At 37.7% G+C, this 21,164-nt stretch overlaps 2 protein-coding genes across 2 annotated transcripts in view; one reads left to right on the plus strand and one right to left on the minus strand.

Moving 5' to 3' along the window:
- Positions 1–6,982, plus strand: part of LOC110384013 (xaa-Pro aminopeptidase 1) — a 25,366-nt gene extending 18,384 nt beyond the window's left edge. The window contains exons 2-11 of the mRNA XM_064037218.1: positions 1,189–1,442; positions 1,776–1,982; positions 2,210–2,426; positions 2,562–2,823; positions 2,953–3,208; positions 4,299–4,506; positions 4,732–4,965; positions 5,059–5,130; positions 5,201–5,355; positions 5,626–6,982. Coding sequence (XP_063893288.1) covers positions 1,189–1,442; positions 1,776–1,982; positions 2,210–2,426; positions 2,562–2,823; positions 2,953–3,208; positions 4,299–4,506; positions 4,732–4,965; positions 5,059–5,130; positions 5,201–5,355; positions 5,626–5,853 — 2,093 coding nt within the window. The 3' untranslated portion in view covers positions 5,854–6,982. The remainder of the gene's footprint in view (positions 1–1,188; positions 1,443–1,775; positions 1,983–2,209; positions 2,427–2,561; positions 2,824–2,952; positions 3,209–4,298; positions 4,507–4,731; positions 4,966–5,058; positions 5,131–5,200; positions 5,356–5,625) is intronic.
- On the minus strand, positions 6,976–15,514 carry LOC110384016 (STAM-binding protein-like A). Its single transcript, XM_064037219.1, has 9 exons — positions 15,138–15,514; positions 14,507–14,771; positions 14,235–14,366; positions 13,630–13,769; positions 12,700–12,841; positions 11,872–12,009; positions 10,686–10,798; positions 9,784–9,886; positions 6,976–9,408 (listed from the first exon to the last, which is right to left on the minus strand). The coding sequence occupies exons 1-9, from the start codon at positions 15,260–15,262 to the stop codon at positions 9,346–9,348; spliced, it is 1,221 nt and encodes a 406-aa protein (XP_063893289.1). The 5' UTR covers positions 15,263–15,514; the 3' UTR covers positions 6,976–9,345.
- Positions 15,515–21,164: the final 5,650 nt, after the last annotated feature.

Consider the following 21,164-nt stretch of genomic DNA (forward strand, 5'->3'; position numbering starts at 1 on the left):
TTAGATAAATAGTGAGGCCTTTTTGCAGTAAAAAAAACAACGGTTAAGTTTAAAGAAAAATATCACGTAAGGAAAATTACACGAACAAAGTCGTTTAACCTCACAATTGAAAAATTATCGGTGCAATTTACAAAAGAAATACATATTTTTACTCTTAATTAAGAACAATAGGTAGGTGCATACTTACTCCTCAACACTGATTGTTTATCATTAACAAGCAGGCGTAAATATGTAAATGTTACAAATCCTTGTGACCTCCTCAAATTCATGTTTCCCTGGGTACAACAGACGTCATTTAAGCCATTTCGGTGTAACAAATTACATCCTTCATTTTATCACTGTGAGATCCTCCACCCCCAAGGCTTGGATGAAAGGGAAAGGACGAAGTACTTCTTCATGCTTTCTGAAGCCCTGCTAGTTGTTGACGTCATTCCAATAGAATCCACATCCCTTGGGTACCTCTTAACATTGACCTAACTTGCTACCTGCACAGCGGTTTATGAGAGAGATAGATGCATGTGCTCTTATGTAGAGCTTAGTTAACTTACTTTTATTTTCAATTTAAATTATTTATTTATACAATTTCTTAACTCTCTAAATAACAAACGAAGCCGTAATTAAAGGAAATCGTATTTTTGTTTGACAAACTTGTCACTTCGAAGTAGCATCATGCACAAAATTGTTTTAAAAAACAATATTTATTTTTATAAAAGGAGGTGTGGGTGAATCCTTGTTTAATAGTTATGTAGCCATAGTTATACGTATGAAGGTTAGCTAAGGCACGCCCCTCACAATAAAAGGACCCCATGTTCGGGAACAACGCGACGAACAAAAGGGAGGGTGTTATCCCCTAGCCGTCCCTGTCGCACTCGTGAGCTTATGAAAGCTTTCTGTCTGTTCGATCTCCTCAGTTCGTATGGTGCCCTGGTACATTCCCGCGCTACAAACGCCACTGTCGCTAGCCGCTTTCTCCTTCTCGTGAACTTTTTTAGTTATCGTGCGTCGAGAAAGGGACGGCAAAATGTTATGGTAGTTTATCTCGTTTTATCGTTTACCTACAGTATTCGAAGTTACTTGCAAGGGAATAAAATTAAGAGATTTTTTAATTATTCTAGAAGTTTTATGTAGACTTTTCTTAATTAGGTAACTAGTTTTTTTTGTTTATTTTTTAAATTTTCTTAATTGCAGTATGTCGAGGCGTGCGTCTGTCACCGCAGACGCAGACTACGGGGTCTACTCTCCCGCCAACCACATCGATGTCGCCGGTTCCTCTCACTATCCTGCAAGAGCCGCCAACCCAGCCGTCACCACCCGTCTGCGCCGATGCTACTGATGTCAACAACCCGCTCGGCAGACTCCGCAGTGCCATGAGGAACTCTGCTTACACGCAAATGAATGCGTACTTCGATGCCTTCATTATATTCTATACGGATGAGCACTTGGTAAGATTCAAGCCCGTTTCAAGACCATCGCCAAAACATTCTTGGTGGTGGGAATAATATATCTTTTTACTTGAGCCTTTACAAACATTAGGTATTTTACGGGACTTAAAATGTAAATAAGATTTAACCTGACTGTCGATGGAAATTCCTCTTATTCTCTCTAGTGTAATTTTATAACTACGTTACATAAGTAAATTTAAATAAAAATCAAAGAGCTTTTCTTTATAACTGTACCTGCCCAAACTTTATTTGATTTTGATTTTCAATGAACTAAACAACCACAAGCGTAGTACTTATCTACTTACCTTCCTGAGCATTGCATTTTATGTCCAGAGCGAAGAGCCTCTAAAGCCGGAGCGTCGATTAGAATACATCAGCGGTTGGGACGGAGCCGGCACGGGGGCTGTGCTCGCTGACGGCGGCTCTGCGATCTGGGTACCCTCAGGAGAAGTGCGGCGAGCGCGGTCCATACTCACGTGCGCTTGGCTGGTCATCGATGCTGATGACCCGAGCCAGCCAACCATCCCTGAATGGATATCGGTGAGGAACCAATACCAAACAACTCTACTAAGGCTCAAGTTCACCGACATCCCTAAAACAACTCTTCCGTTTTTCCTAAAACAACTGTTTAAAAATTGCATGCACAAATTCGTAGTAAACAGTTGTTGTTTTCAGCAAACTGACGTTTATGTTGTCAGTGAACTTGAGTAAATGGTAGACTGTGTGTATCAGCAGTGTTTTATTAATTGTATCTTCTTTTTTCGCAGGAACGGCTAGCTCGCACCGGCCGCGTCGGAGGAGACGCTCGCCTGACTTCTGTCGGCGAATGGCAAGCCCTCTCCACAGCACTTCAACGAGAGGGACTACAGCTTGTGCACATACCTACTCTATTGGACCAGCTGTGGACCGAAGAACCGGACCCTGATCGCAGAAGGCCTGACTTCCCGAAAACCGTTGCCAAGAACTATGAGATCGAATTTGCTGGTGACTGCTAAAATAATTTATTGACTCATTTTAAAACTGCAAACTTAATCCATATAATAAAGACATTAGAGAAGTTTTGTTTAGTTAGTAGGTAAGTAGGCATAGTTTTTGGGTATTTACTGATCTATTTTTCAGGTGTAACTTGGCGCGACAAGGTAGCATTGGTTCGGAACGAATTGCGGGCTGTTGGAGCTGATGCCATGGTTGTGACCGCTCTGGACGAGGTAGCCTGGCTGCTGAACGTGAGGGGAAGGGACCTGCCATATGCCAGGCTACTGACAGCATTCGTCGTGATCAGCTTACGAGAAGTGAAGGTTTTCGTGCCGCCGGGAAAGCTCTCGTTACCGGTCCGGGACACGCTAGCCGTTTACAATTGTTTTAATAATAATTGTACAAGGTAATTTGCTATTCTGTTTTTTTTTAATAATGCAAAAAGTTTTTATTCTACGGCCTGCATGCCTGCATCACTAATATTAAAAGTGATGGTGAAAAAAAGGAAACCTTAAATATTATATCGATTCTGCAGGGTAAGCGAATATACCAGCATCTACTCCGAGTTACGACGAACAGCTGACTCCAAGATCCTCATACCAGCAGCGGGCACGTTCCAACGGGGAGCATCGGCAGCCATCGCCCAGAGCATTCCTCCAGCCAAACGAATGTTCCTACTGTCCCCCATAATATACTTGAAAGCGCAGAAGAATGAGGCAGAAGTCAATGGCATGAAAAAAGCGCATATACGGGATGCGATTGCTATGTGCACTTTACTCAGTTATCTAGAGGTATTGTGGACGACTTCTATTTATTAGCTTTGCTCAACGTCTATATATGTTTATAATTTCTAAGAAATATAGGGGAAAGGGGGGTAGCCCCGGCCGGTGGGTAGCCTCGGCCATAGTAAATATTAGAATTTCGCGCGGCGTGACTTTGAAGTTCGTGTGATCTCCATGTGCGTTTAAGAGTAATTCGTCAAATGCAAAAAGTCGAAGTCGATTGATCGCTGCGTTCGGGCGTGATAGAGTCAAATTCTTTTTCGTCGTCGACGGCCGCGTGACTTCAATTGTTTCGAAAACCGTTATTCATTGGATAAAGGCAAGTAATTATTTATTTGATTTTGTTTACATATTGGAATACTATTCTATTTTGCACTTTGAAGTTTATTTCAACGCATAATTAGCTGCTTTTTTTTAAATATTTTTTTTTTCGAAGAAAGTCATGTCGGGTAACCCCGGCCATTAGTTTTGGGGGTATCCCCGGCCATATGTTAGTCTATATAGAGGTTAATATTTTAAGTCTTAATTTTTTTTTTAAATTTTTTTCAGTGTCACAATGCCTAAATTTAAAACTAGAACTACGAATCGCGGAGACTGGAGTGAAGAAAACATGAAAAAAAGCAATTCAAGCGGTGCTTGAGAAAAAATGTTCTGAGAGAGCTGCCGCAGATCAGTATGACGTTCCACGAACTTCTCTGCAGCATCGGGTCAAGATCGGATTTAGATTGGGCTCACGAGGCATGTGTAGATATAAATCCATCGGATTTGTACTATAACTACGATGTGTGCGTCGCCAAAAATCGATTTGGCCACTAATTACGTAGGTGGCCGGAGCTACCCGCCACTTTTAAAAGATATCAAAATTTGACCACTATTTGAAGTGGGTTTTAAACGTATTGGATATTATTTTTGTTAAAATTTTCAATATTCTAATACGAATAAATATTGTGTTGATTATTTTTTCGTAGTTTTCGTTGTATTTCCCTTGATAATTTAATCACAATAACAAAAAAACAAAATTGGCCGGGGCTATCCCCCTTTCCCCTACGACCATATTTCCTATAGGAGAGTTGCTATCTTTTTTTGCTATTATTTCCAGAGTAAATCAGCACTAAGCGAAATATCGGTGGAAAAGACGGTGGATTTAACCCGCGACACGCAGGCGGGTTACGTTGGACCCTCTATGAAGACGCGAGTGGCGTACGGAGCGAACGCCGCCGACCCTGACTATCGTGCCACTAACATGTCCAATAAACTCATCTTCAAGAATGCTACGCTTGTTATTCAGTCTGGAGGACAGTATGATGGTAAATAATATTGCTTATTGACAAATTGCATCATCATAGCGCTTTACTCTACATCTGTTTGTCGTACCTACTGACAATTTTTGAGATTGAGAGAGAGTAACTTAGCTAAATAGTTCTGTTGTGAGCTGGCTTACTTACCTACGCAATATTATTAGACCAAAAAACCTTGCTCGAACTACCTTTGGATAAGGATATAAGAACACTTATAATGATCCTCTTTCACAGAGGGGACAACGGTCGTAACCCGCACAGTACACTACGGATCTCCAACACGTGCTGAACGCAGTGCATACACCACAGTATTACGGTCGCTGGCTGCACTGGCAGGGTTGAGGGTACCGGCTGCCGTGCCAGCAGCACATGTGGACCCGGTTGCGAGGGCCCCGCTGTGGGCTGCCAAGCAAGACTATCCGCATCCTACAGGTTATGGGGTGGGCGCCGCGCTTAATCGTAAAGAAGGTAAGAAAAAATAATTAGGTTTACGCTTTCTCTCCCGAAGTTTTCGCTGAAGTTTTTGAACTAATTGTATTAACACTTTCATTTGGTCTGCAGATCCAGTTGTTATTGACTACAGACAAGACACAAATCTACATACATTGCGAGAAGGATACTTCATTACAGCCGGTATGGTAATTTTAAATTTTTGAGCTTGTTCATTAAAAACTTGTCTTATTCAAAACCTATTCTTCCACAGAACCCGGCTGGTACGACCCGGGCAAATTCGGAGTGCGGTTGGGGAATATTCTAGAAGTGGTACCTAAACCTAATGGCTTCTTAGGATTTAACGAAGCCACTTTAATACCTTACGAGCCGAAGTTGATCGACAAGAGTATGCTCACTGAATACGAGGTAAGATTCCTCTTGTTGACTTTTAATCCGATCAACCTAACTTCATTATCTGCAGCTAAGTGTAAAAAAATCTTCAGATCTTTTCTCCACTGCAGCTCTTGTGTAGTTTTGTGATATAATCGTTACTTCTCCTTTTCTAATACTCCTTAAATGCAACGCAGAAATAAATCTTGCCCAACTAAAATACTCAATCATAAATTGACGTTGATAAGCGTCACTTGAGAATTATTATTAGGATTAACAGACAAAGTGTATATTTATTTTCCCCAGATCCAATGGTTAAACTGGTACAACGACCGAATAAGGAAAGAAGTCGGACCCGAGCTGAAATCCCGCGGCCTCACCGATGTCTACTACTGGATGATGAACAACACCATACCCATTGAACTGCCTTCTAAAGCCAAGAAGCTAGTCAGCAACTCTGCTGACCATTGCCACATGGATCTGGCTACTGCTCTTCTTGTACTAGCCACGACACTGATGCAGGCCGTTGCGTAAAAAGTTTTTATAAGCCGAACAACAAAATCATTTCATCTATGGCAACACTGATAACTTTTCTATTTCAAATCATATTTATTACTTTATAAATGAACTAAAAGTATTTTAGAAATTTGTTACATATCGTAGAGTAGATAGCAATTTCTAGATATTTATATAGTAGTTATTAATTGTTACATAGAGTGCCTTTGTGAGTACGAATGTCATATCCAAAATGGTGCCTTTACCTAACGCAATGTTTTAGCAATATTGTTGTGTATGTGAATGTTGTTCATTTGCTATTATTGTGAAAGTGTTTAGGTATTATGTGGCATTTATATGTGATGTTTATAGCAATAATATATTGTTAACAGATTTATTCATGTGTTGATTTCAGAATTCAAGATGTCCTAACGGAGAAATATTCTATGGTTTTAAAAATGTTGAAATATGAAAATAATATTAATTGAATTATTTATATTATTTGTTGAAATGTATGGTATTAATTTGTACAAATAAAAATGTGTTCTATGAAGTTACTTGACATACCTAGTCTTAGTAGCCATTATTTCTGAATTCTATGAAGAATTTAACGAAATAAATCAAGCACCGAGTGCCTTATTGAAATGTAGTCTGTAAAAATGCTTCGAAATAAAATGTGTAGGATATTCTAAGTAATCGTGTAAATAAGTTTCATTTTAAAATTAATGTTATAATCACTTGTTGTGTTGTCTGTCGTAACGACAAAAAATATATCTTAGAAATCACAATTTATATAATGTAATCTTTTATTTATCGTTTGCACTGTAAGACTTTAAAGTATCACTAATTAATACATATTATTATTCGTAACGGTAAGTAGTTATTTGTTAATTAAATATATTTGTGTGAGCTGTGTATATTTAGGTGATAATTTATACATGTCAAATACTGGCCAATTATTAAATTACTATCATAACATGGCAATCCTCTTAACATTGCCATATATAACAAGCGCCAGTGTTGCCATTATCACCTAATAAATACTACGGTATTAATTATACTATTACGTAGAAGTGTATGAAGTACAATGTACGTATAGTCTTGCTTCACTGCCAATTATGCATATCATTTAATCGGGCAACATATAAATAAAACTTATGATGAATTTATTAAACTTTTTATTCACATTGGTCCGTGTTAGTTGAATCACACATACATAAGACTGCGCTTACATACTAGATGACGTTCATTGCACATTTATTTCCAACATTGCAGTAGCCGGGACTTTACTTTTAACATTTAGTTTAAAGGCAAAATTTGGCTTCGCTAGTCACATCCGAAACGAAGGAAATCAAGTTGATGGAACATCTAAGAGGTCATTAACTGTATACCATTAATATTATACCCTTCCAAACAAGTACAAGGGTATTATACAGATTGCAGTCTACTACAACTTAAATGCAGTAAGAATCACAAATGTTCGTCTTAACGCTATTTCATTCATGTTGATACTTTTAAGCAAAACGGTTTGACTTTATTAACAGTGTGACTACTAAACTGTATACACACAATAGGAAAATTTATAATCATTTATACCAACACTCATTCAGTCTATTATATAATTAAAGTCAGTCTGAGTTTAAATACACAAAGATTAATATTCATTGGTACAAATAAGAACGTTTTCCCACTTCCAACCTAACCCAACATATCAATATCAACACTTATGAGATTATATCTTTACAAACATACTGATTTGTAATCCGTTCCTTTACACGCAACTAATTCCATTCCGATATACGTACAAAATGGCACGATTACATCACCCGACACGTATGTGCACGAAATTATATTATAATTAGTGCAGTCAAACAATCACAAGTGAATATATTAGAATTTTTATTAATTTACAAACGAAATATATTATTATTTACAAAGGCTCATTTGGAGAGTCAGTTAAGTTGTAGCCTACTTTTACAAAAAAAACTCCAATTTTGAACTTGAAGTACATAAATTGTTATTTTGAGAAAAATAACGCATCACTTAACTACCTCGTTGTTATTTGAACCTAAGTGAAACACAAAACAGGTTTTATATTAAGACTCAAAGCCTTTACAAAAAATAAACACTTTATGTTGCAAATAATAATAATTATAGATTTTATTTCATCATTGTCATTAACAAACCACGTCGATAATTATTTGAAGTTATACATATATAAATATATCTATTTATATGTATAAAATTTAAGCTTCAGTCTTCAGGCTGCGATCATATTACTATACTTATATAATATAAATATATAATATTATAGTGCGATAATTTATTTATTACAAGTAAATACAAGCCGGATAGTTTACCATTCAGCGATAGCGAAGATATAAAAAGCAATTAGAACCTCAAATATATAACGACATCCATCTTAATTAATATATATTATTTTGAGAGAGATTGGTTTAATTTCAATATTCGAAACAGACTCGATAATAATTAAGAATAAATCATCCCCAGAACTAAAATTATTTTGAGAAACCACACAGAACTGATATATTTTGACAATATAAATCAAGCATACAAGCATTATAAAACAGTGAAATAGTTTCGTTCGTAAAATTGTATTTTAAATAACGAAAAATATGATTCTCCCTCTGTCACTGGCTTGTAACAAATATAAAATTATAACATGAACAATTACAATTTACATAACATTATAATTACAAGCGTCTACGAAGTTTTATCATATTTATATCACATTGCCGCCTATTAAAACGAAAATAATATACTTCCACACTGTGATGATCTAAATTAATCTAAGTGCAATGATAATGCAACAATAACATTAATAAGTTAAAACAAATTGTTTTTTCCTAACGCTTACACAAATCTAGGTGACTCTTGTTATACAAAAGTTGATAAAGGCATGATTATGCTAAGCAAACATGACTACGAGTCGGTGCCACGGAGTAGATAATGAATGGATCGCAAATACAATTGTTCGAAAGCGTTACCGCGAACACGAAAGGGCTAAAGAAGGAACAGGATGGGGTTCAGTAAGTAAGTCTGACGCCAATAATGTCAATTAATACACTGCGTGTCAATTTTGTAACTAACTAATTTCTGTATGCGTTACCTCTTGCGCTTTGCTTAACTCGTCTTGTTAGTGGCATTTCCGTGCCCCCAGATATAAAATGATCATAAATGTTATTTCAGACAGCAAGTTCGCAGTGGAAGTAAAGAGGCATAACACACCCATCATCTTTTTCAATTTAATTAATTAAGAGATACTAAATTATTAAAGTGACTGTAACTACTATGATCACTTCATTTACCACCTACTCCGTGGTCGATCCGACAAGAAATAACGATGACAATTTACAATCTCTATGTACTACTCCGAATAATACTTCGCTCTGAACATATATGATATGATATATGATCTGTACTTAAAGCGGTATAAATGCACTACTAGTGAACGCAAGCCGTGGTGGAAGAAAGTGAACGTATATGGTGTGAACTGTAGTCCTATGTAGTTCATCTCCTCAAGTCTACGACCTCGACTGGTGCTGATTCGTCCACCTTTATATGTGTTACCGTCTAGAAACAAAATTAATTTAAATATTAAGACCCGTTTTTTTTACATGGATGACAAAGTTATGGCTACATGTATGTATAATTACTTATCAACTAACGTAACTGCATTGAGACCTTTTTTTTCTTTTTTTAATTAATTAAGAAATTATTTATTTTCACTGGGTTTCATTAACTATTATCATTCTTATAATAATGTTTTAACTTTATTGTTTTTTAAGACCTATTTTATTTGCCATTAATTGGTACTTAGTCGACTATAAAATAGTCAGTGTCATTTTTTTTATTATTTTTTTAAGCATGAAACGAAACGTATATTCAAGAATAATAGACCCTATTGAAAGTTTTGTACTGTGAAAGTTGTACATTAGTTGTACTTACATGAAACAGTGGGGGATCATCGGGATGTGGATGGAACCCTGTCTGTCTACAATTTGTGATGAACTGCATTCCGTAGTCTGGCGTCAAGGCGAAGTAACCAGTCCTGAAAATTGAAGACAAAAACATTGGCACAAACTAATACACGAAGTTTACATGAACAATTCTTCACTCAAAGAATTGTGAAATAAATAAATTGTTTATTACTTCACTTTGTACATAATTTTTACAATATTTGCTTAATTCTAAAAAGTGCTGATGTATAATTTGCCCGAACTAGGTAAAAACCTGTGTCTCGGGCGTAAAAGTGCTTATTATAATATTTATAGCGAATTAACAATAAATTGCTATAGTAACTAAAAACTAGGTCAATGTGACAAACACAGTGTTATTATTACACATATTTATTATAATGCTTACATACTAATTTAAAACTAAATGTTCCGATTATCTCTAGGTAATTTTGATTTATTACAATTGGCGTATAAAATCAGTAAACAAACTATCTCTAAGTAAAAACATACAATTATGTATTGTGTAAAATTGATAAAATCTAATGCGTGGCGCTCTCAGGCGCCTTCATAATCCACCGAGTTAATGTACCTGTATTCAGCGGCTTTCCTAGCAGTGAAGCTTTTATAATAAAGAAGAAAACGGTATTCTATGCTGTAATTCAATATTAGTCACGAAATCGTATCAGTGGCCAATAAGTATCAAAACTAATATTATAAAGATGTTTTTCCTTGTTTTGTTAATGTACAGAGAGAAACTGCTAGGCATCCAACACTTATATCAAAAAATGTATTGATAGAAATTAATTTACATAAACATTATTATACTTAACACAGACATTATACTCTAAAGCCTAAAAACAAATTGGATGACATGTGAACATTACAACTCACTCGTTATATTTGGGCGCGCAGACGATCGCAATGGCTTCGGGCATCATCAGCTGGTACGAGCATTGTGTGTGCAGGTCCACCGACGACAAGAACGCCGTCTGAGTTGGATGCGTCTGAAATTATACAAAAATAATATATCTATACTTACATTATAGAGGTAAAATTTTTAGTTTGTAAGTATATAGGATAGGAGCAAGCGTGGTGATTAATGCTCAATCCTTCTCCGTGTGAGAGGAGGCCTGTGCCCAGCAGTGGGACGATAAAAAGGCTGTAACAGTATATAGGATATCCAAAATGGTCCTTAGTGCCATAGGCTATATTTAATCTCGGTACGGGCAGTAGTCCCCACGGGACGCAGGTAAAACCGCGGTGAAACGGCTAGTATAAAAATATTTCTACTGCACCATTTAAAACCATTTCCGAATATCCATAGTATAAAGTCAAGTAGATAAATTGGTATATGTGTGTTCCCATAGTACCTATATAGTCAAGTAGGTAGATGGTATAGGTATGTACCAAAAAGATTTGCTTCAAATAAGAATGAGCCTAAAACATAGGTATTAATCAAAATTTCAATTATAAGTGACGCGGCTTGATAAGCTTGTCAATCATAACCCTGACAGCCCACTCAAAATATCACAATAGTTGTTATAAAGATAGATAAACTACAAAACATTGATAAAACAAGTTAGATTTGCAAATGCCATTGGAAGTCAATGTTCCGAGTGACTCACAATATTTCACTGCCGACCGTGATAAAATTGCTACCAATTAAGATGATTTTTTATAGACAAAACTTGACGAAACGAAGAAATCCTATGCAGGAATATCCTGCTTTTACTTGCAATACTTTATGTAGTTTCGCTAGATATCACGAAACTAGAATAACAATTAAAACATGTTATAATTAGTAGGACCTATGACCGTGAAGGAATAGTGAGTGCACCTGTGTCTGCGCAAGTACTCGAGCTCTATAATATGTCCTGCAACGGGCTGATGTAATTAAATGAGAACAGCAACCGTGGCCGTCAGTCGGCCTTGACATATTTATTATTGTTTATTATAAATGCGAAACTGACTGATGAGCATGATAAAATTCCATAGATCGAAAATTCCTTTACTGTTCACAAAAATACCCTTACCAATAAAAAAATATGGCAAATTGACAAAGTTTAAAGTATCTCACATGAATCCAGCCCAAAGTGATGAGGTTATGCTGATCCTGGTAGTGGAAGATCTCCTCCTCGTTGTTAGTGCTGCACGAGTCGGGAGTACCCGTCTGCTTGGGCACTATCACGTGAGTAATCTTGAGCTGATCGCGCTCCTGCAATGGAAGGTGTGACGTCACATGTCATGTTTGCTACCAACTATTTTAAGAGATTTTTTGTTGAGTAAAAAAGTTGATTATAAAGGAAAATAAGCGATTTGGTCTACCTCTCCTCTAGCATTAAGTGATACATCAGTAGAAGAAGAAGGACATACATACAGAGTAGAAGTAGAAGCTTATTTCATGTAAAGTATTGCTTGGCCGTGAGTCTGGTTTGGCGGCTACTGTCATTTGTTAGTATGTCTAAAATCTGCTTGAAGCTATTTAGTATTGACAATCAGTGGATGTTATTCTACGAAATGTTGCATCTGGAAAGTCCTTTCGAATGATATGACTCATTAATTCAGAAGGGATTTATTCACTTGAAAACACCTATCGATAATATAATCTTATTTAAGCTCTAGCTCTAGCTTCTAAAATACTAACAATTCGTCAAAGGTTTATGAATATGAAATATTGCATTTAAGGAGGCCTTTGAATGATATATAACTATATATAACATAACTGGAAAAGGGATTACAATATAAGAGTATATAAGGAAGTAGCTGATAAGGGGTGTACATAATGGGAGTATATAAGGGGAGCACATAAGGAAGTAGGTACATAAGGGGGACTTATTACTTTTTTTTTCAATCATCATACCTATTGCATAGCCGCGAAATTTCCATACTGAACATGTGTACGTACGAGTATCCCGGCGAGTATGCCGCAGGTCTCGACGTTGCGCGCGGTGTTGGCGGCGGCGAGGCGCAGGAAGCGCGGCAGCAGCGCGCCCGGCACCAGCACGCCGCGCAGCCGCGACCCGCCCAGCAGCGCCACGCCGCCCGTGCTGATGACATACGTCACACGTTACTATCGTCACCAATATTCTGCCCTACTGACCGTCAGTTGCACAAAGCTCCATTACAGTTAATGCTTCTTTAAATCTTTTGCTGACTCTTTCTTTGCCAACAGGTTAAAAGGTGTCAGAAATAGATTAATGCCCATTTTCACCAACAAATACGTAAATTTAGGGATCCCCTAAGAGCATTTAGGGTGTACTTAATACAAATTTGGTTTTCACCAAAGTTTAAGAGCCCCTTATAACCTTTACCTATTGTTGGGGGTGCCCTAATTCTAAGTGACAATTAGTTAGGTAAACGTTAAGAGATTGTTGGTGAAAACGTGCGTAAATGAAGCTTTAATTTTCTAATTTTTCTAATGGAGCTTTGTGCAACTGACGGTAAGCGCAAAAGCCGTGGTGGCCTAGCGGGTAAAGAACCAACCTCTCAAGTATGAGTGCATTGGTTCTTGGGCAACTTCTCTAAGTTTGTATGCACTTTCTAAGTATATCTTGGGCACCAATGACTGTGTTTCGGATGGCACGTTAAACTGTAGGTCCCGGCTGTCATTGAACATTCTTGGCAGTTGTTACGGGTAGTCAGAAGTAAGTCAGACACCAGTCTAAGGGGTGTCGGGTTGCCCGGGTAACTGGGTTGAGGAGGTCAGATAGGGCAGTCGCTCCTTGTAAATCACTGGTACTCAGCTGTATCCGGTAAGACTGGAAGCTGACTCCAACATAGTTGGGAAAAGGCTCTGAAGAAGAAGAATTGTCTACAAAGTACAAGTAATATTTACGTTTGCGGCCTCGAGGGTGGTATGAGCGGCGGCACTGGCTGGTAGTGGTGTGAGGGCGCTCGCGGCGGCTCGTTCGCAAAGTCATCCGGGTACAGTACCCCATCCATCGCTGGGGCCGATGGAGACACAGCCCACTGATCCTGAACAAAAAATACTGTGTCAAAAAACCTTATAATTTACAGAAACCCTTCATAGTTAAACTCAAATGTTTTAATTCCAAATAGTCTTTAGCAGGCTCTTATGAAAAACCTTCCTTCAAGGTGTATTCCACCACCACCCACCCAGCATACCCAGCGGGTTTAGCCGTGCCATTGTTAGTTAGCCATTCTGTTTCACACTTCATGTTTGTGGATTTGCAAACAGGATGGATCCATTTTGTAAATTATAAACTGTTAGAAAGTGAATGAATTATTTTCAAGCTAGACTTACAGATTACAGTGTAATCTCTCACTTTTGTTTTTAGTTTATTTTGATTAAATTCAATGCTCAACTTTGTATTTATTGTCTTTGTTTGTTACAAAGTTATATATATTTTCTACTTTATTTGTTGACAAAAAGGCTTTTAGATCTTCTATTCTAAACAAATAATAATAAGCATAACTTACAGCATGCAGAAGATGTGGTTTTCCGGTGTGTGCATCCTTCTTATTCTCATCAGCTTGAAGCCGTTCAGCCAGCTTTGCATCTTCCCTCTCTTGCTTTTTCCTTTCTTCTTCGGCAGCAGCTCGCCTCTTTTCCTATCAAAATCATAATAAATAAATGAAGAAATAGCATGTTAAATGATACTTAAAACTAAGATTAGGAACCACGTCTAGCAAGTTTCTATTCATAAATAAAGATACATTTTTAGTAAGTAGAACATAAAACTCATACATACCCCTTCCACGTAAGCAACATGTTCTTTAGCATATTGGTCAAGTAACTTTTGTTTCAATTTTTCTGCTTTAGGCATCACCTCCTTCAACTTGGTTTGGTTAACTGCTTTAACAGATGGGGGAACCGATGCATACTCGGGGTGTTTCCGAATCTTCTCCAAAAACAATGTCATGAATTTTATGTACAAAATGTAAGCATTTTCCAAGCTGCCCTCTGCCAAGTACACATTCGCCATCCTAACCATCTCCAAACCTGATCTATAATATCTGGAATTAATAACATAATGTTGATTTCACACGTTTTGCACTTTCTTAATATAAAAATTTTGCTTTTATGGACAACGACAGGCATTAATTGATAAGATTCAAAAGCAAAAGGAAAATTCTCCAAACACACTATTCTTGCAAGCAAGTCTTGTAATAAACTTATCCCTGCTTTACTAAAAAACGAGGTCCTACTAGTGGGGCAATAAAAGGATTTTGTCATCCTTCCATTTATCATGCAGATAATGCATCAATTAATTCAACCCAGTTTTTTTTATTTAAATGCATCTACCGAAATTAAAACACTATCGTACTAAATGAGTCATAGTGCGACTCAAAGTAAAATAGGTACAGAGTCTGTATAGTTACCTCCTTGGTGGAACATTTGGATCAACATCTACTACGGCACCATAGTTAGCTAACTGTTTGACCCTTGCCGTAGGTTCTAAAGAAGCCAAATCGACTGGTTTCGAGCGTTTTTCTTCTGCTTGCATTGTATTGCTATCACTTTATTGACTTGTTTATAAAATTGTAGTTGCTTCATGCAAACTAGAGCCGATTGAAAATATGATGTACCCAAACTAAATATTTAGTATAGGAAATAGAGGATGTATAAATCCCAATCAGCAATACACGAGTAATTTCGGACGTTTCTTCGATTATATTTCTTGAAATCTCACTCAAAACTCTGTATAATACAAAACCAACCCAGCTCTTGAAATGTGTGCTGTCAAAATTTTAAAGATTGTCATTGACAATATTGACATTTGTCGCAGTCAGTTTGACATTTCTAAAGCACGTTCCGATCGAGATCTAAAATCGTAGATTTTTAAAGCAGGTTTTATTTATCCGACTAATTAATTATTCATTGACATAGATATTGGTAGGTATAAATTATTGGTATTTTTTATTTTCATTCCTAATATGGATAAAAGCGGAGGCTAGAGCTTCAGCAATACGTGCTGACTTGAGATATCAAGCGTTAGTTTATATAAAATCATGACATAAAATGTTAGGAAAATGTGTAGCATGCTGTGCACGCGGCGCATTTTAGCTGCGTTTTGTTTGACATCGTGGGTGTACGTTTTCCCGGTTTTCCCTCAATGGTTTTCCCTGGGGCCCGATTCTCCTAATTTTACTTTAGCGACATACGATTCACGTTCGACTCGATTCGACTGAGATCCAATCCCGACTCGATTACGATTGAAGCGTATGTGGTATTCCGCTATTTTTTCTTTGAAATAAACGTTTTTATACTTTTCTGTCATTCAATAATGAATCATTTTGTCTGCAGATGATTTACGATTGCAAAGTGATTTTACAGCAAACAAACTCAACGCTGTCGTCGCGGGTCTACGTTTCCACTGGAGTACACGAATATAACCCACGACTATGTACAGCTCACTTATCGCCTTTAGCCCGTGTGAATGGATTCCAGTGGCACGTGCGAAGCCTGTCCTTGCGCCCGCGCCGTGCCACGCTATATATAATCATCGTGGGTCATATTCGTATACTTCTGGGGCCCGATTCTCCTAAGTTAATAAAGTCAAAATCGAATAGAAATCGAATCGAAGTATGATCGCAATAGCAGTTTTAACCATATCGAGCATTCTGCTACTAATATAAGACCAATCGTATTCCATTTTATATATAACATTAATATAACAATATAACATATAACAATATAACATTTTATATTTTCTATAATGTAAAATGTACCTTTTAAGCAATAAATAAATAAATAAATAAATAATAACGACATTCGATTGGTTTGCGATTGGTCTGCTATTTTGGTGATTTTGGTCTATACGGTAGTTTTCTATACAATCATATTGCAATCGTAAATCATTTGCAGACAAAATGATTCATTATTGAATGACAGAAAAGGATGAAAACGTTTATTTCAAAGAAAAAATAGCGGAATGCCACATACGTTTCAATCGTAATCGAGTCGGGATTGGATCGCAGTCGAACGTGAATCGTATGTTGCTTAAGTAAAATTAGGAAAATAAAAACAAAAAATAAAAACAAGAATAAATGTCAAAATTCTGTAAAGCAATTCCTTTTTTTTCCCGCTTTAAGCGTGCGTTCAAAAGTTAACAACACTACATCCTACATCGTTATGGCGGGCTGCGGGACTTCCCCGTTTTACTTACTTCATCTTCAACTCAGCGGGGAATCCTTCATCGATATCGCGATTTATGTGTGCGTTGTTGTACTTTACATTGGATATTAAACCACGGAGTTAGTAGCAGCATAAGGGGGGGGGAGTGGGAGGGTCCGCCCCTGGTACCACGTCTCGGGGGGTGCCATCTCGGTCGACACATATCTGCACGACCAGGATGGCACGGGCAGAAGGGACAAGCCACTGAGGGTGCCATTCTAATCTGCAAAGCCTAGGTTCACTACCAGTCACTGCATGCTATTCAAATTTTAAACAAAACTACAACAGTGCATGTGCAAGACGTCGAGGCGGCACTGAGAGGGATGCCAGTCCGGCTGTGCACTGTTTATTTACGCGCTTTATATAAATGTGCATTAAATGAAAGGAAAATAGATTATCCCAGCGGCGCTGAGAAAAGAAAAAGTTAACAGAAAAGGGAAGAGGTTATAAAAAAAGTGCCATATGTCGGGGCCCAACAATTTTTTATACGGGGCCCCGACATATGGCACTTTTTTTCAAAGCACGCCACGCCACTGCTATGCCCCTCACATAAACGCAAACACAAAGGATACGCAACTATCACTCATAAGCATTCATAAAATTGGGTTATTTACGACATTACAACGACATAGAGCAGCGCATATTAGCTGTTACCCGTCTACTGTAGACGACAGACGACATATTTACGTATTTTATGTCAACCTCCTGAAATATTGCAATTACAAATTCAACACCTTGTATGTAGAGGTACATACAGTTACCGGCACGGATGTCGGGCTCTCGGCGGAAGAGTGGGGATCGCTTTGCGCACCCGTACGCATAAGGCAATAAGGCAGTAAATCGCTTCTGCGCAGGTGAAGTTCAGGGCTCGACATCCGTGCCGGTAACTGTACGTGTATTTGGTACCTTTTGTATACCTGCTAAGCTTAGATGGGCACAGTTAATCAAAAGTTAATTTTGTTAATCGTTGAAGCGTTAAATTTTCAAAAAAGGACCGCAAGTTAAAGTTAACTTCTTCTTGACTAGTCAATGGCAGATAAACTTTGAATACCTACCCAATGTTTCGCCACGTACATAGCATTGTCATCAGTGGCGTTCTAAAGTTCTTGAATAGTGCACCTTCTAAACTTAAATGACACAGACATAATAAAAGCAAAAGTTTGTTAGTTTTTATTCCTTCCTTCTCCAAGCTAAACGGATTTTGATGAAACTTGGCAGTAATGTCCAAAGCCCCAAGGGTGCGTAAACATCTGGCGAATGCGCCGTGAATGTGCAGCACGCGACCCGATTGCGAGCTGCCTGTGCGAGCTGCGCGCGTGCAGTCACTGCAATAGTTTGCTGCGCCTCTTTAGCGCAACGCATGCAAGGCTCGTATAGAGCGCGCGAGCGGCGCGGGATCTGCGCGCACTCAGTTCTCGCCCTTACAGTTCCGTTTACTGGCTCAGTACTATCGAAGATGTCAGACGTCGCGCGCCGCCTGCGCGCTGCTCGCGTACGGCGCGTAGGTCGCGCGCGAACTGCGCGCGGGCGGCGCAGAAGCGGCGCACGAACAAAAATGCACGCGCGCAGCTCGCGGGCAGGTCGCAAACGGCTCGCGAGCTGCACATTCGCGGCACATTCGCCAGATGTGGACGCACCCCAACATAACATTTAGGCTTTTTTTAAGTAGTTCTGTCAGGAAGCGGGTGAAACTAGAGGTGTAAACTAGTATTCTAACAAAAAAAACACAGACATACAGCCAGTTTCTTCATCAGAAGTAAAAGCCAAAGTGATGTCATAAAGTAAAAGTAACAGTCAAATTCGTTTTTTCAAGGTTAAAGTAACAGCTAAACTAATAGAAATAAAACTGGCCAAGTGCGAGTCGGGCTCGCGCACCGAGGGTTCCGTACAAATCCTGTATAGATAAAAAGTGAGACTCGCTCAAACCGTTCAGTTTAGAACAATCATAGTTATAGTAATTTCGTGAGAGTCAAAATAGTTGATATTTTTTATTTTATAATATAACTAATATAGTAGGCCATGTATGACGTTTCTTTGAATATAAATATTTTATTAAAATTCCATGGGGACGAATGTCATTTAAAAAATATAAAAGACAAGTAGTTTCAGAGGATTGTACAGTTTGCAATACTAGTTATTATTGCTAAAGACTTTTCATAAAGAACCAGGATCCAGGATCCAAGACCAGGTTCTGATGAGGATCTGGAAACCCTGAGAAATCGAGGGCAACTCTTGAATATTGTAGGCACGCACCAAGTCAAAACCAGACATGTGAGTGTATTTTTGAGGGTACTGGTAAACAGTGAAGGTTTGGAGCTGATTTGATTATGGAGACCACAGAAAGTCGAGGGAACTCCTGAGCGATATGTTGCAACTCTCACGTGTTTGGGCTTATTTTATTCGTATTGACGAGAACTTTTCACAAAAGTTAAAAATAAAGACTTTTTTCAACAAAAAAGAACAACTTCTAAAAGCAACAAGAAAACTGTTAACGTAACTAAAACATACTGTTTAGGAGATCTCTCGACTTTCTCACGTCTCCATCATCAGGTAAGCTCTAAACCTTTACTGTTTCATAGTATCATCAGACATACATCTGAGAATCAAGTTTTAACCCTATGCATGACTGATAGTTGCCCTCGATTTCTAATCATCAAATCCTGACCTGATGACAATGGAAATAAACGGCGAGTATACTCTTTCACTACAAAAAAATGATTTCTCAAATCCGTCAAACTTGGTCGTTTAAATTCCCCATTGAAATGAGGAAAATATTCGATGTTTAAACGTGATTTTCTCTAGATTCCCATGGTTCACATTGATATGACTAATGCCATAGTACATCAGAGCCTTATATCATTATACTGTGCTATATTTCGTTCGTGTCCGCCGTGGATATGGTTTCCATACTAAGGTGCCCAATGACCTTTGAATGATTTAGAATTTTTCACAGTTTAGAGGCAATTAGATTTAAGAAGTGTTTGATATGAATTTCAACTTTAATATCTCTACGCGTTCATGTGAAAAGGGGTAGGTAGGAAGTTTATAAAATTATAAAAAAAATATTTTATGTCATGTAAGCAAAAATAATATTTTGATATCTTATGTAACTTCAAATTTATCATTTTCGCAATTTTTCCTTTATCTGTACTATATATCGTTGCTTCGTGCCGAATTTCAAGATTCTGAGTTCACGGGAAGTACCTTGTAGGTTTTGATTCCCTAGCGTGTGACGGAAATTCGTCTAAGTTGTCGGTATAACTGCTGTATCTTTTGATCGCGTTAACTTAGAAGTTTGATTTTTTCACTGCTTAAAGAGACAATGGACCTAGGTATTTGGTATAAATTTCAATTTGATACCTTTATTCTTTCGTGAGAAATAAGGTAATGAGTTTCATTTTATTAAAATATTTTTATTATATTATATGACTAAAAAAATTTGATTTTCGCAATTTTTCCTATATTTGCATTATATGACAATGCATCATGCCAAATTTCAAGATTCTGAGTTTACGGGAAGTATCCTGTAGGTTTTGATTCCTTTGTGAGTGTCGAAAATTTGTTGAAAATATCGACATAATCGGCTGTATCTTTTGATTGGCTTGGCTTAGAAGTTTGATATTTTCACAGCTTAAAGGGGCAATAGACCTGAGTATTTCATGTGAATTTCAGCTTAACACGTCCACGCGTTCTTGAGATAAAGGGTCTTGACAGACAGACAGACAGACAGACGGACAACAAAGTGATCCTATAAGGGTTCCGTTTTTTTCCTTTTGAGGTCCGGAACCCTAAAAATGAATTTGACCATTACTGTTCCTTTATGACATTACTTTGGCTTTTACTTTTGATGAAGAAACTGGCTGTTAGCATACTTTCTTACACTCAATCCATACATAAAGAACTATCTGTCAGGCACCATCTTGGCACTTGCGCTCGCACTTCGCATGAAGTCCATTTCCCGAAAGAAGTCCCACAGACGCAGCCCTAGTGTCTATATATGCGATAGCTCAGTACAAATATTTTCCGCGGGACTTCTTTCGTGAAATGGACTTTATAACATACATCGACTGTGACGTAGCTCAAGATGCGGAATGACGAAAACTACTAATTTAACGCATAACGGAAGTATCTACAATTAAACAGAACTTAACAAGAGCGTTAACGATTTTTGGAGTTAACCTAAAAAGCACCTTCCGTTAAGCAGTTTTTTAACATCGTTAATAAAAGATTAA

This window comes from Helicoverpa armigera, chromosome 12 (genome assembly GCF_030705265.1).
Source record: "Helicoverpa armigera isolate CAAS_96S chromosome 12, ASM3070526v1, whole genome shotgun sequence".
Classification (NCBI taxonomy): domain Eukaryota; kingdom Metazoa; phylum Arthropoda; class Insecta; order Lepidoptera; family Noctuidae; genus Helicoverpa; species Helicoverpa armigera.